The following is a 17,817-nucleotide window of genomic DNA, read 5'->3' on the forward strand; positions in this document are numbered from 1 at the left end:
CAAATGTTAATATTAAACAAAAACTTTAGACGGACTTAGAGGCTTTTGTATCTGAAGTCTTCAAATATGTATATATACTGTGTATATATATATATATATATACACACACACACTATTATAGTAATAAGAACTAACTTTTTTTTTTTTTTACATATTATTTCCGATACTATAATCTACATAAATGACACTTTACTTTTGTCTCCATGTGTGCTCAGGTTCAAGCTCAAACTTGGAGGCATCATCAGGTCCCAGTACAATGATGAAGTGAGTATCAATCAACCCATTTGGCTCAGATTCATAAGATCACAACACAATAAGCACATTAATCTTTCCCTGTTGGCTTTTCTTTTTCAGTGGTTTACTTTGAATGATATAAAACACGGTCGAGTCCATTTGGTTCTGGAATGGCTGCCCACCGCAACACAGCGGGATAGATTGGAACAAGTCAGTTTTAAATGAAGACACATGGAGTCTGTTAATTCTTTGTTTATACAAAAAATGACTTAATACTAAAAGAGTTTTTTCTTTATCAGGTAATGCAGATGCAAAGCACTCAGTCCTACCAGAACAAATCTGTGCCGTCAGCAGCGATGCTGTTTATTCTTTTAGACAGAGCTCATGAACTGCCTGTGAGTCATTCACACAAATCATATTTTTCAGTATAAATTTGTCTTTATTAAAGCAATCTCGATAAAACTGTTTTAATGGAATTATTACATTTGGACCGGAAGAGTAACGTAAGCTCTGTTAATAATAATTAAAACCTGTTAATAAAGCTTGGTAAGTAATGATGGTTATATTGGTGTCTAGTTGAAGAAAAGCGGAAAGGAACCCAAAGCTGCCGCTGAACTTGTACTTGGAGGAACATCGTACAAAACCAAGGCAGGAGATTTTTATCAATAATGACAATCTTTTTTTAAATATTTGTAATATATTTAAATTCCTGTTTCTGTCCTCTCTAATATAAAGGTGTGTGATCGTTCAACCTCTCCTCACTGGAATGAAGCTTTTGACTTTCTGGTTCATGATCCCAAAAAGGACATACTTGTCATTAAGGTGAGGGTATTGTAGCCAGAATTGCAATTAACTCTTTCCTCAACAGCATTTTTTTTTTTTAAGTTGCGAGTCATCACCGCCAGTTTTGATCAAACAAACAAAAAACTATTCTAAATTCATTCATTCTTTTTTTAATCAACACTTGAATGTGCTCAAGTTTCATAAAAAAGCAACATTTTGAACAAAAGCTGAGAAAATCGTGTATGTCTGGAAAGCAGATGGAGTAGATCAACACCCCCAAAGCTTCACAGTCCTAAAGCTCATTCTGGGTTTACTTTTCATTAATTAATGTTAGGCAGTTTTGATTTATATGCTGTTTAATGTTGATGATTGCGTTATTTTACATGAGCATCTGCTTACATAGGCTATCGCTTGTTTCTGCTTCTTTTTCGCCTGTGATTTGATGAGGAGATTCAGTACTCTTTCAGAAGATGCGTAATAGCGCCCCCTACCGTATATCAGTGAAAACATAGATTGGCGAAAATTTGCATAGATGGTGGGGAAGCAATTGTGTCCTAAATGACACAAAAATCCATCAATTATAACGGAAAGAGTTAATACTATTTTGTGAGGATTACATGCAATAAAATTATTCCTCAATGTCTGTCTTGTTAAAGTCGGCATGAAATGGAAGTTGTGATCGTCTTCCCTATTGTGATGTATATCTGAGTGAAACCGCTTGATTGGATGGTTGTGGTTTGCTATTGGTGGATCTCATTGTGAGTCACATGTTGCTGCAAGAGGGAGGGTAGTTATTTTGATTCAAGATTTTGAGGGCACATGAATTTAAAAAATGATGTCCACGGATAAATAATTTATTTTAAATACTGCAATATTCCACGAAAAACAAGAACATGCTAAAAAATACATCAACAGTTTCACTAACTATAAATAACTAACTTGCTCAGCATGACATGAAAAAGAAATCTGTCTAGAAGAAGATGGTTTTTGTAAATGCAGCTCTAGCGCCCCTCGTGGCAACAAGGAGAATGTATTGAATCAGTTGTTGCATTACGAAGTGGATAGTGATTTTAACTAGAACTGTGTTTGCTTTTTGTTTCAGGCCATAAATTATGATGATTTCATACTCACTTTTCATTTATTGTCATTTTATGCAGTTCTCAAGTGCCTTTGATCAACCCACCGGCTCGTTGATTCTACCAATCAGAGAGCTGCTTTCAAAAGCAGATCTACTGATGGACCAATGGCTGGATCTGGATGGAGCTTTACCACAGAGCCAGGTTCTACTCAGGGCACAGCTGAAGGTTAGACAACGTTATCGTCAATGTTTTGAGCACAAGATTTGTTTTGTTTAAACTTCTCAGGGAGTTAAGAAATAAGAGTATACATGAAGACAACACTAGCTCAACATATAAACCCACATGTTCTGTTTTATCCAGATTTTGGATTCAAAAATGGCGGCCTTAGTAGCCATGGGTTCAGGTCCAGTTTTGAGTAATAAGCAGACGGCCACCACTGGACAGATCAAAATCTCCCTGTCCTTCCAGAAACAGCTCACAGTGACCGTCCATGCATGCAGGTCTGCTTACTTGTGGATTGTATTCGTGCGTATATTGTATGGTGTATAGTGTTGGCATGATTATTAACCTGTTTGAGCAACCAAGAAATGTTTTTTCAAGGTTATAAGTTGCCTGTGTAAGTCTAAAGTTTGAGGTAAAGTGAGGACGCTCTGTGTTTGTGTGTTTTCAGGGGTCTGGTTACATCATCTAAGGACAGTTTAGACACCTACGTCTCCCTCATTCTGCTGCCGGATAAAAGCAAGGCCACGAAAAGAAAGACGAGTGTGAAGAAGAAAAGCCTGAACCCAGAGTTCAATGAAAGGTTTGGAGACGTGTGTGTGTGTGTGTGTGTGTGTGTGTGTGTGTGTGTGTGTGTGTGTGTGTCTTTGTCGTTCATGAGTAAGAGAGAACGACATTTAAGTGAATTGTAATCTGTTCTTCAAACTATTTACCATGGTAATAGCTTGATTTTTACCATTTAAATACCATGGTGTATAAATATGATCATTCTTTAGTTCCATACATTAGAATACTTTAAGTATGGTGTGTCTGGTTAATCTTTAAAGCATTCTGTTGTGTAAGTGTTTTGGTTTTATGTCCTCAAATGTGTTTGCATGTTCTATCTTAGATGTGAAGTGGTTTGAAGTGTGTTTTAGGAGTCCTTGAACCAGTGTGTCATCATCTGGAATGTTGTTCTGTAGGTTTGAATTTGATATGAGTGCAGAGGAGGCTCAGAGACGAGAGCTCAGCGTGTGTGTGAAAAACGCATCCTCGTCCTTCATGAATCGAGACAAAGATGTGATCGGCCAGGTCAGTCCGCATTGGTTCACTTCTGCGAAAATCATCATTTCCATACACAGTATTTTTGTCTCATTGTCCGTTTAAAATATTTAAACATCCTGACAACAAAATAAATGTGTACGAAATTGGGTAAGAAAAGACTTTAGGAAAATACATATTTTTTGTAGTGTTTGTTTTTATTAATCAATCTAAATAAATTAAAAACAAAATTTTGACTTTGTAAGATTTTGAAATGTATTTGTTTAGATATTTTCACTGGAAACAAGATAAAAATGTTTTTCAATATGTCATGACTTTGTGCAAATTTTAATTTCATATAATTTATTTCATTTATATAAATGTATTTAAAAAAATATATATAAAATATCATTTTGATTTGATCAATATTGAAATGTGTTTAAAATAATATTATATATTTGATTTAATTTTATATATTTTTATACATTTATTCTTCACAATTGATTTAGTAATGATAAAACATATTTTTTGTTTAATGTATTGTTGATTTATTTTCGTTTTTCAACGTGTCCTATGACTTTGTGCCACAAATACAGAATTTAATTTATATAAATTCATTTAAAAATATATTAAATAAATATATATTGAAATAAATATAATTGACATATTTATTAAGTTAAATATTAAACTATATATTTTTTTATAAATATGCTTTTAATAATTGTTTTAATAATATATATTAAATAATATATTTTAGTGTTAAATGTGTTGATTTATTCTTGTAGGTGCAGATAGACCTGGGACACGTTGACTTTCTCTCCGGAGTCACAGAATGGTGAGTTTTGGTACTGATATTGGCACAAATAGTAATATTTTTACCAAGCAACAATTCCTCATGGAATTGTATTGTTTATATGTTTGATTTATTTAGTTCTGATACCTTTGTTTAATTTCTTCAATAATGAAATGCTTATTTTTAGATTAACTGTTCATTTAATCAGTTATCATCTTCCTCTGTCAGGTTTGATCTGAAAGAAGAGCAGAACTAACTGATCCCTGAGCACTTCACAGCCAATCGTAAACCTCTTCCTGAAGGTCATCAGGTCAACATCGCTGCCAATGCTTCCCTGCCCTCTTTTTCATAACTTCACCAACCACACATTTCCTATCAACAGATGATTTCTGAGTGACTAATTCATATGAGGAATATGAATGATCCTTGTGATTTGAACATATCATTGTTGCATTGACAAATCAAGGTTAGAGTATTATATCAGAACTGATCTATAAATCGGTGATATCTGTATGTCAGTATCAGAGAAGTGAATGTTGTCAGGAAAGGGTCTCATATTCCTGTGCAGGTTGCAGGACGTTACATTTGCGTTTACATTTAGAAGGAAAGGGATGTTTTAAAATGGGTCATTTTAAGAATATAATTGACAGAACTTTGTGCAAAGTGGTTTTATTTAGACAGCCTGTAAGAACGTCTACACATCACCTTAAAAATATTTAAGATGAATTTTATGGTGTTATTATTGCAGATCTCCCACTATAGTGTTGCAAATAGCTGCTGTTTACACATCGATGTGGCTTGTGTAGCTTCTGCAGTCCATTGTGATGCCCAATATTCATACACTTATTTTTTTTACCCAAAATATGTTATTGAAGCTCGTTACATTTTGTTAGATTTTAGACAGTTATTTTCTGGTCATTTTTACGATTCTCATTGCCCATTTTTGTTGGGAAACACTGCCGGTCTGTACATGGGGTCCCCACGGATATGAAAAACCTTTACATTTAAATTACCTTCCAGACCTGCAAATATTATGGAACATAAAATGTTAACGTCATGGATACTGACATGTATACATGGATACTCTATACTGAGTTTAAATATCTGGTTGACTTTTAGAAAGTCTTATGCAATCAGTCCAAGGATTGGCATTACAAATGCAACTCCTATCCAGTATATTTCTACAAAATGAATGGCTACAGTAATAGTGAGCAACTGTAAAAGACATGGAAATGGATGGGAACCATGTACACAGATCTAGACCAAAAGCAAATGCCTATGGGCTTCTTTTTTTTTCTAGCTATTTTCATGATTTTTTCCATGTTTAAAATATGCTTCATCCACACACACACAACCTTTTAAAAGTTTGGAGTCAGTAAGAATTTTTTGCTCTTTAAAAAAAGAAAAGAGAGAAATACTTGTATTCGGCAGAGTGCATTTAACTTGTTAAAAGTGACTAAAGGCACTTATGTTACAAATGAATGAAATTTGTAGCAAATACATGTAGCCTTAGTTTGAATAAGAAACTTATTTCAAAAACAACTTACCAGCCCCAAACTTTTGAACAGTGGTCAACATTTTTTCCATTTACTGTTTTTTATTTTTGCTCATATTTTGCCACATTCCATTCGTTTGGCGTCACTGTGTTTATGTCACTTCTATTACCACAATTTTCATATTCTACATTAAACATGCTTTAATGTGTTAAAGTGCAAACATGCAAATCAGAAAATACCAAAGAATCGAGCCGTGTTAAAGATGACCATGTTCAGCTGAACTGCACTATTCATACTGGCACGTTTCTGAATGTATAGTCTCACATTCACAGCTCTCAATAAAAGTTATTGCATCAGGATGTTGTCAAAAGCCTTTTATTGGTCGTCAGACTGCGTAAGCATTAATACATAATCACTAATAAGACCTACTGTGGAAGTTTTTATTTAATAAACCAGTCTGTGTTGATCATGCACAGCTTTATTGATGCTGCATTGTGTAAGGAAACAAGTTCTACATTTGTCAACATTTAAAGAATGCAGTCTTTTATTTGAAGTGACTAATTCAGATAAAAGCAGCCATCTAACAAGGTATTTTGGCATTTTACAAAAAGAGTGCGACAGGCAGTTCATACATGAATAATACAATGACAACATGTTTCCTCATGGTATGAAGGCAAGAGTGCGCTTCTCCCTGAAGGGAGCCTTCAAACCATCTAATATCGACTTCCAGGTCCACTCAGGCATCTTCCCGCAAATATCCAAAGCCGCTTCAGTTTTATGTGAGACTGGAAAAGAAGGAATAATGAGGTTTAGTCTGCCTTGAAACAAGATCAAACTTTGAGATTAGTCTTTTGCATAACATCAGCCCATTTTATAAATATTTTATCTAGTGCTGCCGCGATTAGTCGACGTAATCGACCATGCAAATTAGTCGACAGCAATTTTTTTAGTCGACGTGTCGTTTTACTATTGACCGCTATTTATTTTTGGTCTCCCGTCACAAACGGCTCACTGTAATTCACCTCCACACACCAGTCTGTGCGCTGTGCGCGCCCTGCTGGTTTATCTGCTATCATTTTCCTTCACGTTCCCGCCCGCCTTCACTGCTTTGATATGAAAAATTGCGGAGGCAGGTGACGGAGCTTTCACAGTGGGCTCGTTTGCTGCGGTCCGAGCCCGATTGTTCCCGGCGCCCTCCGCAGCGTTGGTCTGGTTTCACACTCAATTCTATCGAACCCTGTTGAGTTTGCGTGCATCTTATGCCATCGCAAACGTGCACGGCGCATGATAGAAAACAGAACGCGGGTCAATATATTGTGTCTTTCAAACGGACTCTTTTGAGGAGATAGTGGATTTCCAAATGTGTTGCCCTGATTGCACGCGCAATGCGCGAATACACTGCAGACTCAACTCTCGCGTATCCAAGGTAAATCATCAACACTATCATCCCTTACATGTGTTTTATTTAACTAAATGCATCATAATCAGCTAAAACGCATGGGCAGGTTACTTATGTTCCTGAACAAGCGCTCCCGAGTCCGCGTTGCTTTCACATTCACGCGAACCGCGGCACGGAAGTGTAAACACGAGCTACATAACTGCGTGCCTGCCTGCTTTCAGCGCGACTCATAATGGGCTAGTCCAGACTCTTTCAATTCAATTCCAATTTATATGTATAGCGCTTTTCACAGGAAATGCATTGCATCTACTTTACTATTCAGAGTGATGTTATCAGTTATGCTTTTCAGAAATGTACATAAATTAATTCATTATTAGCTTACTGTACATTTTTTAAGGCAGAACAAAGCTAATTTAAGTAATACATACATGTTTGTTATTAGAGGATTAGATTAGGTAATTAATAGGTATAGCCTAATGGAAATGCAGATACTTAATGCTTAGATTGTTAATACATAATGTTTTTGAACAGGTGACATTTTATGTTTTGGCCCTTCAGTTGAGTTCAAAATAAAATGGACACAACGAAATAAACACTTGATTTTTTTTTTAATTAGTCATTTAGATTACTCGACTAATCGAAAAATTAGTCGAAAGATTAGTCGTTAGAAAATTTGTCATTAGTGGCAGCACTAATTTCATCCTGCATGTACTTCCCTCTGGACTGAGATGCCTCATATGAGGTTGTCATCACATACCTGTCGATGAGCGAGTCTCTCATAGTAGTTGCGATGGCGCTGGGCTGTGTTTCACTCAATCTGAAGACGCTCTCGATGACGGACAGCTCCGTGCTCGTGGTGTCCAGTCCACAGAAAGCACACCAGTCGTTCACCACCATACCAGCAGCGATCACCTCACTACCACGATTGACCGTTCCAGCCTTGAGAGAGGAAACAACACGTTTATCAATTAGCCAGCAGAAGTGTAGAGGAACTAACGAGTCTCTTTGCATACAGCCATGAGGGTTTCCACCTAAATACAACAGCTACTTCAGTCTAGGGTTTGATGATATAGTGAATACTTGTGTCCCTAGTAGTCTACTGAGTAATTTCAAGTACATTTATAGATAAATACTGATATACAAAAGCTAAGCATAGGAAATAAAATCGATGCTCGTCTTAGCAAACACCATTAATTACTCTACTGTTCAAAAGTTTGGGGTCGGTAAAACTTTTTTAATGTTTTTGAAACATTATGCTCACCAAGGCTGCATTTATTTAATCAGAAATACAGTAAAAACACTGCAAGTTTAACTAACTACTAAGTTGAAATATTTTGATATATTTTAAATGTCATCATTACATAAAAATGTTATTGTATGTAATGATGTTGAAACTTCCAACATCAGTGATTTTTAGTCCAATGATCCTTTAGAAATCATTCTAATATGCTGATTTGGAGCTGAAGAAACTCTTATTATTATTATTAATGTTGAAAACAGTTGTGCTGCTTAATATATACTGTGAAAACCTTGATTCTGTGTGAATGAAAAGTTCAAAAGAACAGCCTTTATTTGAAATAGAAATATTTTGTAACATCGTAAATGCCTTTACTGTCACTTTTGATCAATTTAATGCATCTTTGCTAAATAAAAATATTTTAAAACTCTTACCGCCCCCATGCTTTTGAGCATATATTTTGAGTATAATGTATAACAATTGTGCAGAAGAATTTCATCAAGTCAATATGATTCTCAGATGTGACAGAACAGTCACTCACCACTAAAGGCACTTGCAGGAGTGACGAGAGTTCATCTTGATCTTCTATGGAGGTTTTGGGGTGGACGAGGCCTCCCTGGTTACTGAAGGTGCAGTAACTACCCACAAGCACCTGCTCTGCAATCGTCTGCCGGAACACTTCCACCTTTAGAGTGTCTGCAAGAATCTCTTCTGTTTCCTGAGGACAATAATGCCCTGAACTTAATACAACAAAACACCAACTTTGTGGCGCAAACCAAAACGGTCTGATTTCTTCATGGAGCACATTTTACAGGCTTTGTAGAGAAATATAAAAAGTGTTGAGAAATCATTTAGGGTGTATTCACACCAGGAAAGTCCGATAGTTCACTTGCTTTGGTCCGGACCAAATATTATTATTATTTTTTTTTTTTTGGTACGGTTCGCTTTCACACTGCTCTTTTTGCAAGTGAACCAAAATTTGTAAACAAAACCACACGTGTGCTAAGGTCGTCCATTCATTGGACAAGGATTCTCAAGTAGGGAAATCAGGAAGTGCAAAAAAGGCTCAGCATGGAGATATTTCGTACTGCAATATTTGTTATTTTACTCATTTTGTGTTATTCTCTACAAACGCAATATGAAGAAACTGCAGATAAGGTATAAAGTTTTCATTCATAGAGAGGGGCTATGTTCACACATTCAAATAATGAGATTCTTATTGTATATACTGCTAACAAGTGCTGTCAATGTTAACGCTTGCGATTAAGTTTGTCCAGTTTAACGCAGCATCATCCTTGTATTGTAACTATCGTTACATTATATGAACTGCAAAAGCTTTTTTTGCATCTTGCATCTATTAGACTAAAGAGAACGCGCTGTATGTGAATGTCCTGATGCACACACTCATTCATTCATCCCATTCCAATGATGCACACACACGACGCGCAGAAAGACGCGCAACAGTATCGTGTGGCCAGACACCGCGCCGGAATGGAATTCTCTTTCGCACTTGAACAACAATAACACAAACCATTATGCCAAAATCTCCGACTACGGAAGCCTGTTAACTCAAAGGCGCAGTGCTTTCTTGCAGTTGGGTCGGTTCATGTTCACACCGTAAACGAACCGTACCAGAGTTCGTTTGGAAGCGTACCAAGACCACCTCTTCAGCTGGGTCTCGGTTCGGTTGTTTGGTCCGCACCCGAGTTCGATTGCTGTATTTACACCCGCCCAAAAGGTCTGCACCAAGGGGGGAAACGAACTAGAGTTCGATTCAATCAAACCAAACAAGGCAGGTGTGAATACACCCTAAGACCATGTAGGGTTTGGAGAAAGCTCTGATTTCATACAGTCTTCCATTAGGGATGTTCTTACTCTGTCTAGGTCAGGATGAACGAGAGCAACGTAGTCGTTACAAGCGATGACGTTCCCCAGCGCAGAAAGACGCTCTTCTACTCTCTGAATCCGCACCGAATCTGGCAGGCAGTTCCTAATGTGCTGTAACTCTTGATCTGTCGTGTTGTTGGGCACCAAGAGACCGTGACGATTTCCTGTGGAAGAGCATCCCCAGACACACACACACACACACACAACATTTATTATACATCAGGTATGAGGACAGACAAAAGTAGACCTAATCTGACCTAGACTGAATTTTAGAAAGGCTACATTATTTACGGCTTGTATTTTAATTAACATAAAAATGAATGGTGTTAATCCTGCATAAATGCATACAAACATAAAATAAATTGGATTAGATAAATGCTCTTACCCACACACATTCTGCCAATGATTCGACATCCTGCTATAGAAGCATGAACAACAGGTATTGTTTCTGACAGCTCACCTTCAAAGACACTGTGGGGGGAAAACAAGAAGCATTTCGGAAAAGAAGTGATGAAGGACTCTGAAGCGACTCTATGAAGGCATATCTCTGGAAAGACCATTGCAAAATTAGAGGTTTCCCTGAATCAAATGAACAAATTTGTTTTCTATAAAATATTGACAACATTTCGTCCAAATGTCAAGCGACAAGCAGTCATTTAGAGCATTTATTGGCAGAAAATGAGAACTGGTCAAAATAACAAAAAAAGATGTCGTTGTAAGATTTGAGAAATTAGAAAATGCCGGGCAGTCTGGTTGAGGAACGAACACTCCCCGAGAAGACAAAGGAACTTTCTCAAAATTAACGTGACCTCTCTCTTGAGAAACTAGCATCCCAAGTCAATCACCTCCCCCATGTTGTCTCTCTCTCATGCTGAGATCACCAGATATTCACCCAAAAATCTATATGATTTTAATGATATGAAAAATCTCAATGTAATTAATTATCATACGGTATTATACATGTTTGGTATAATTTGAAATGTCTCAGTGCGACTGGTACAAATGTCTCATTCTCCACAGAAGTAAACCAAAAGGTAATAAAGTTTTTAAGAGTTCAGAGATAACTTGCGCACAGAGGAGGGTGTGTCTCCAGGAAAATGGCATCCTGCTCCCAAAAGGTGTAAACTCAGAATGCAAATTCCCATTGTTAGCAAATGTTTCCATGTGAAAGGAGTTTCGGTAACGCTTCCTTTTACAGTCCTGCTACCCATGTACTTACTATGTACTTATTATAGTAATTATAATTACTGGGTAATAACTAGGTACTAACCCTGAACCTACCCCTAATCCGTGTACTTACCTAGAAAGTACTGGCTAATATAAGGTAAGTACACTGTAAGTACACGTAAGTACTGTACTGTAAAAGAAAGCGTTACCCAAGTTTCTGTCTATATAAAGAAAAGCAACAAGAGGCTCAGGGCGATTTGTAACTCAAATTAGCCCGTGATGCGGAGTGTATGCAAGACACTACACATTTTGTATTATAGGGTCAGGTTCGCATCTTCTCTATTTATTCCAGAGCATTGGATGTTTTGTATTTATTATCTTTGAACTGATCATGAAATTGGCATAATACATTTACCTGACATAATAAATTGTTACATTTGATTTTATTCCGACTGACTCTGAAATTGTTTTCCCAAGTAGATTAAACGGATTCGTATGTTAACGCAAGTTTTGCGTAAGATTAGTGACGACTAATATTTGTCATTAATTCAAGTGTACGTGGTTCGCAAAGACAAGAAGTGAATTTCCGATTAAGAACAGCAAAAGTGCTGCTGACAAACCTAAATCTGGGTGTGTCTTACCTCTGTTTTAATTTTAAAGGAGTAGTTCACTTTTAAAAAAACTTTTGCTGATAATTTACTCACCCCCATGTCATCCAAGATGTCCATGTCTTTCTTTCTTCAGTCGAAAAGAAATTAAGGTTTTTGATGAAAACATTCCAGGATTTTTCTCCATATAATGCACTTTACTGGGCACCAAACTGTCCAAGGTCCAAAAGACAGTTTTACTGCAAACTGTTCAAAGGGCTTTAAACGATTCCAGACGATGAATAAGGGTCTTATCAAGCGAAACGATCGCTCATTTAAAAAATAAATAACAACGTTTAAGTTTTATAAGCTCAAATGCCCGCCTTGCTCTGTTCTGTGTGACTCTCCTGTTCGAACTCGTTCATCAAAATGAACGAATCTTTTTCCGAGTCAATTCGTTCATTTCGTTAGTTAAATGAATCAAATGACTCGAAAAAAGATTCGTTCATTTTGATGAACGAGTTCGAACAGGAGAGTCGCACAGAACAGAGCAAGGCGGGCATTTGAGCTTATAAAACTTAAACTTTGTTATTTATTTTTTAAATGAGCGATCGTTTCGCTTGATAAGACCCTTATTCATCGCCTGGAATCGTTTAAAGCCCTTTGAACAGTTTGCAGGTTGCACTGAAACTGTCTTTTGGACCTTGGACAGTTTGGTGCCCAGTAAAGTGCATTATATGGAGAAAAATCCTGGAATGTTTTCATCAAAAACCTTAATTTCTTTTCGACTGAAGAAAGAAAGACATGGACATCTTGGATGACATGGGGGTGAGTAAATTATCAGCAAAAGTTTTTTTTAAAGTGAACTACTCCCTTAATGTTACTTTAGATAAGTGTAAGTGGGAAACCACGGCATGGCCAATCCAAAGCTATTATCAGAAAAGTAATGTTGGTCAGCTTATATCTGTAATAGTGGCCATACCTCTACTGAAGTAAACGTTACTTTCATTTCAAGTGTATGCAATCATGGGGGCTATACCAAAGTATCTTTGATTGTGTAAGTGTGAATGCGACCAATCTCAGGTATATAGCAAATTACCTCGGTTTGGTGACCAAAACTGACGAGCTTGTGATCGCGAGACGTGCGTTAAGAAGAAGGTGTGAGGACCTCAGAGCGACATAGCTTCCTAATATGAACAGGTAAAATATAAGTAAAGAGTTAAAATGAATAATCAAACATTCGCTCACATTTAATGATGCTCGGATATCATTAAAACCTTTTTCATTTATGGAGTCAGATGAAATAACGAGGTAATACATATGAGAAAATGTATTTCATTTAATCTTGTGTTGCGTGAAAGGAAAGACAGTAACACGCAGAGACCTTCACCCGTTCTATCGGATACCGCCATTGGACCGATTTAGACGGGCTTACATCATGTTTTCAGACCTCGAATAATACAAAAAAAAACTAGTTTATATTCATTTTTAAACAACACGATACTACACTAGGGCTGTCGCCATAAAAGCGCAGTACCGCAATATTGCGGTACTGCGCTACTGACAGGCCAACCGCAGAGGAATGCAAGTAACCGCAGCAACCGCGTTTTCTTTTTTCATAAGGCCACCCTTCGTAGTTCGTACCATGTGTATTGAATGTTAAATAAGTTAATAATGATAACAACAAGACTGTTTATCATGGTGATTTGTACAGAGGCTTCGTGGATTTGGACTTAAGCCTAAACAGACAGTGAATGAGATCGCCTGAGCGCGTGCGATTACCTGCGTCTGTCTTTGAAGTCAAGTCATGTATATTCGTGAAAAGGTTACGTTTCCAAAGAAAGCGAAATATTTGTCGTATCATCCTTTTAAGGGTAAGGCTATTTACCATGAATGGCGTCAGCGCTGGTCAGCATTACACAGCGCGAGGAAGCCGTGGGGGGAAAGCAGCGAGTCACGCATTGGTCTCTATTAAGTGAAGCATTGCTGGCCAGCTGAGCCTTGAAAAGTGGAGCTCAAATTTAAAAAAAATAATTAACGCCTCGTTTCATTACCGTTTTCGTTGAATGAACGGTTTAATGACTCACTCAAAGACAGTCCGTTGGCATAACAATGTAACTGCGCGCTGCGTGACAGTCTTTCAATGCACAGAGACACTGTTTAGTTTCGGTTACATTGGTTACATTGTTTTTGTGTATAATGACCACGTCATAACACGTATTTATGGCAACAAATAAATATAAATAAATAATTGGCGGTAATACCGCATATCGCGCTATTGAGCCACTCAAAATTACCGCAAGGGAAATTCCTTCACCGCGACAGCCCTATACTACACACGAGAATGATCCTCATTGGTTCTCGCACATCAAGCGAACATGCTTGAGCTTCTGTTTACCACAACTGATGTGCGAGTTGCCCAATGTTTATATGTGAATAAAAGCCTCAATTCAATCTGTTCATCATATAAAACAATCGTGTCAACCTCAACCTCAAGTTTATTAAGCGATGAGAATAGTTTTAGTGCGCAAAAAACAAACAGAAATAACGACTTTATTCATCCCTTCATGTTCTTCCGTGTGGGCCTCTGATGCGAGTTCACGAGAGCGCCGTGACGCATGATCATCTTCTCAGTTCTCGCGCATGCGTCGTGGCGCTCTCGTGAACTTGCATCAGAGGCACACACAGAAGAACATGAAGAGTTGAATAAAGTCGTTATTTATTTATTGCGCACTAAAAGTATTCTCAATCTCATCGCTTAATAAACTTGAGGTTGAGCCACTTGGACTATTTTAACGATGTCTTTAATACATTTTCTGGACCAGCAGAATGAAATTACCTAGAAGCCTATGAAGGAGTGAGACAGCTCTCAAATTTCATCAAAAATATCCTAATTTGTGTTCCGAAGATGAACGAAAGTCTTACAGGATTGGAACAACATGAGGGTGGGTGATTACTGATAAAATGTTCATTTTAGGGTGAACTAACCCTTTAAAGGTGCTCTTTGTAACTTTTAGCGGCCTCTAGTGGTGATGTTTCAGATTGCAACCAAATTTTACAAGAGCGCTCGTGCTCGAACTCATAGACAATACCGTCTATTTCGCAAATATCTCGACGAATACTAGACGGATTCGGCGAGCCCTGAGCTCGTTGGGACCATCTAGTCGAGCTGAAAAGAACCATATAAGTTCCATAGTTTTTGGTGGTGTTTTCACGGAGATTAGGGATGCTCATATTGACCGTTTAACCGTTAACCGAAAGTAAAAAATTTGACCGATTAATACTATCAGTTAAACGGTTTAAGTTTTTTTTTTTTTTTTTTTTTTTTTTTTTTTAGTTTGCTGCATGGTTAAAAAAAATACTATATAGCCTATATTTGTAAACTCACTGGGCGCGTCGACACGCGCAACCGCACGTGCCTAGAGACATATTTTACTGAGCAAGCAAAATGAAGCGAGCGAGCGAAAAGAAGTAGCCTACTGTGTGGGACCATCTCGACAGAAAGGGCGACGAAGTTACTTGCAAAATATGCTACGCGGTATTAAAATACAGCAGTAGTTACAAGTTAAATGCAAATATATCTTGCGAAGCAAACATCCACAAGCAAATGAAAGTCGCTTCACGAAGCTGGCCATTCTAGCGAGACGTTATCTCTGTATTCCCGGGACATCTGTGCCATCGGATCATGTGTTTTCGGCCGCGGGTCGAACTCAACAGGCTGCGCTCCAGACTAACCCCACATCATGTAGACATGTTACTTTTTTAAATAAAAACTAGACAATATGTGGATTGAGGTAGGCCTGCTATTTTTATTTGACGAAAAAACTTAGTCTGGAGGGGGAAAATTGCATTTTTTTCAAAGCTTCAAACGGATTCAGTGTTTTCTTTTTGTCATCTTAATTTGTTAACTATTTAAGAAATAAAATAAAGAAAAAACATAAAATAGGCCTACACTATTTTATGTTTTTTATTTATTTTATTTTATTCTGTTGTCACTGTCAAGTGCGTGAAAATTGAATGTGAATCCAGGTTCTGTTGTTGATCTGCTCTGCTGTTTGCACGTTAAAATAAACCTGTGGGGGGAAAAACGGGTCACAGACACTCAATTTTATTTTTATTTAAATTAATAGGCTATTATAATCTTATCAGTTAACGGTTAATAATCGGATAACGAGTGTCGGTTGTCGGTCGGGAAAATTAACCGAAATGAGCATCCCTAACGGAGATATTAGCAGAAAACCATCGGGCGCGCTGCAAAATTGCGGACGCCGGTGATGTCACGATCTCAGAAGAAAATCGCTTGTATCTCTGGAACGCAAAGACCCAGAGAGCTCAAATTCAGGGGAGGAGGTCCCAGGGGAACCCCTGCCCGAACTAGAGTGGCGGGCCTCGGGGATGCCCCCTACCAGATCGCCGTTCGCTGGGACCCCCGATTTCGAACGGCTATAACTCGGGGAGCCGGGCGAGTTGGACCTCGGGGGTGGGCTCGTTCGAAAGGCCCCGTCCAGCACTACGAACGATTAGAGTCTTGGGAATATTGATCAAAGATTGACTGAGATATAAGCCGTAACTCCCTGACCGTCTACAATAGACTGTATATAAGGAGAGAGGCTCGGGAGCGCGCATGCACGTCACATCCGTTGGATTTCGCTGTAAATCCGACCCGGAGACTTCACATAGAAATAGGAATACTGGCCTTCAGAGGTAATAGCAAAACTCGACAAGTGGATCATTTTAATGTGTGATTACAACCCCTTCACACACAGGCAATAAAAAAAGGATTCATTTTAGTAGAAAAGTTACATAAAGCACCTTTAAACCCAGAAAAACAGCTAATTTTGCAGTGGTCTCTTAATGTAATTTTTCCCCCAAAACTGTATATAGTAAGGACAGATATTTGGCCACATTGAGATCATCAGTAATATAATTTCTGACTTACCTGTAAAAGTTTTCTGAACCGCCAATCGCTACCAAGCAATATGTGTTTGTGAGCTTGGCGAAGCATCCAATCTCATTATTCTTTTCAAATGCCGCACGAACTGCCATTTTTCAGCTATGAGACTGGTCAAAGCTGTCTGAAACTGAAGAGAAACATTTATATTAAGATAATAAATCTTACTGAAAACTAAAAAAAAAAAACATGATTATAAAACAAACATTTGTAACATGGTCTTGATATATACAGTAATATATAAATTAGTTGACACACACACATTTACATTAGATTGTATGGCACGTTGACATTGGGAAGTTCTATACATGCCTGTTGTTTATTTGGATTTCTTGCTTTCATTGTATTTCTCTACGAGTTTTTGATCCAGAATAGAAACATAAACATATTTAAACAGAAAATTATTATAACGAATAACAAATATATTACTAAACAGCTAAAGGCTATTTTAGGCTCAACAGCGGGTTAAAGTTTTTTCTTTATTTAAAAAGATTTTTTTAATCGTACTTTAAGGTACATATAAGTATCTGGGGCACCAGTATTGAACAAAGTAATTCTCAGCAAAAGCTGCGGGTTAAACACGTTGTACGTAACTTTAATTAAAACCGTAACAGTTACTAGTCGAGGTAGTTAGCAGTCGGCTAAATTTAGTTATTTCAACTTCTCCAGGCATTAAACGCTACCAATTCAGTGACTTCAAATGCCAACACAGGTTAACAATACATATTACATGCTAAATGTAATGACTTTACAATGAAACTCAAGACAATTGCAACAGTAATCTTATATTTACCGATGGTCAATGTGGAGAAGCGTGGAAAACCGTAAACCACGTGTTCAATTCACTTCCCTGTCGTGCTGACGACGTGCGTGACGTCAACGCGTTACGGTACGTGATCTATGTATGTGATACGATGACACATATGGCAAGCCGTTTTAACTTTTATTCATTTCCAGGATATGAA

General features: G+C 37.5%; 3 protein-coding genes across 4 annotated transcripts in view; 1 reads left to right on the forward strand and 2 right to left on the reverse strand.

The window, feature by feature from the left end:
• The window catches only part of esyt1b (extended synaptotagmin-like protein 1b), a 38,943-nt gene extending 33,927 nt beyond the window's left edge, over positions 1 to 5,016 (forward strand). For both annotated transcript variants that reach the window (XM_056270412.1, XM_056270413.1), the window contains 11 exons: positions 216 to 264; positions 355 to 444; positions 534 to 629; positions 811 to 882; positions 970 to 1,056; positions 2,175 to 2,321; positions 2,457 to 2,596; positions 2,767 to 2,898; positions 3,278 to 3,386; positions 4,121 to 4,170; positions 4,357 to 5,016. In XM_056270412.1, the coding sequence (XP_056126387.1) occupies positions 216 to 264; positions 355 to 444; positions 534 to 629; positions 811 to 882; positions 970 to 1,056; positions 2,175 to 2,321; positions 2,457 to 2,596; positions 2,767 to 2,898; positions 3,278 to 3,386; positions 4,121 to 4,170; positions 4,357 to 4,384 (1,000 nt within the window). In that variant the 3' untranslated portion in view covers positions 4,385 to 5,016. The remainder of the gene's footprint in view (positions 1 to 215; positions 265 to 354; positions 445 to 533; positions 630 to 810; positions 883 to 969; positions 1,057 to 2,174; positions 2,322 to 2,456; positions 2,597 to 2,766; positions 2,899 to 3,277; positions 3,387 to 4,120; positions 4,171 to 4,356) is intronic.
• Positions 5,017 to 5,943: 927 nt separating this feature from the next.
• LOC130104029 (ubiquinol-cytochrome-c reductase complex assembly factor 1) overlaps positions 5,944 to 17,817 on the reverse strand; it is a 102,591-nt gene continuing 90,717 nt past the window's right edge. Inside the window, exon 10 of the transcript XR_008809427.1 lies at positions 5,944 to 5,958. The gene's annotated coding sequence lies outside the window, so the exon portion shown is untranslated. The remainder of the gene's footprint in view (positions 5,959 to 17,817) is intronic.
• eif6 (eukaryotic translation initiation factor 6) lies at positions 6,339 to 17,720 on the reverse strand. Its single transcript, XM_056270419.1, has 7 exons — positions 17,646 to 17,720; positions 16,841 to 16,982; positions 10,533 to 10,618; positions 10,136 to 10,311; positions 8,802 to 8,978; positions 7,781 to 7,962; positions 6,339 to 6,409 (listed from the first exon to the last, which is right to left on the reverse strand). The coding sequence occupies exons 2-7, from the start codon at positions 16,945 to 16,947 to the stop codon at positions 6,400 to 6,402; spliced, it is 738 nt and encodes a 245-aa protein (XP_056126394.1). The 5' UTR covers positions 16,948 to 16,982; positions 17,646 to 17,720; the 3' UTR covers positions 6,339 to 6,399.

This window comes from Rhinichthys klamathensis, unplaced genomic scaffold (assembly GCF_029890125.1).
Source record: "Rhinichthys klamathensis goyatoka isolate OS25496 unplaced genomic scaffold, OSU_Roscu_1.1 h1tg000303l_1, whole genome shotgun sequence".
Taxonomy (NCBI): Eukaryota; Metazoa; Chordata; class Actinopteri; order Cypriniformes; family Leuciscidae; genus Rhinichthys; species Rhinichthys klamathensis.

Coding starts and splice junctions, on each gene's coding strand:
- eif6 (XM_056270419.1), bottom strand. CDS start 16,947: ATGGCAGTTCGTGCGGCATTTGAAAAGAATAATGAGATTGGATGCTTC. Junction 8,979..10,135: donor TTCATCCTGACCTAGACAGA/GTAAGAACATCC, acceptor TATTGTCCTCAG/GAAACAGAAGAGATTCTTGC. Junction 7,963..8,801: donor TCCTGCAAGTGCCTTTAGTG/GTGAGTGACTGT, acceptor TCCTCTCTCAAG/GCTGGAACGGTCAATCGTGG.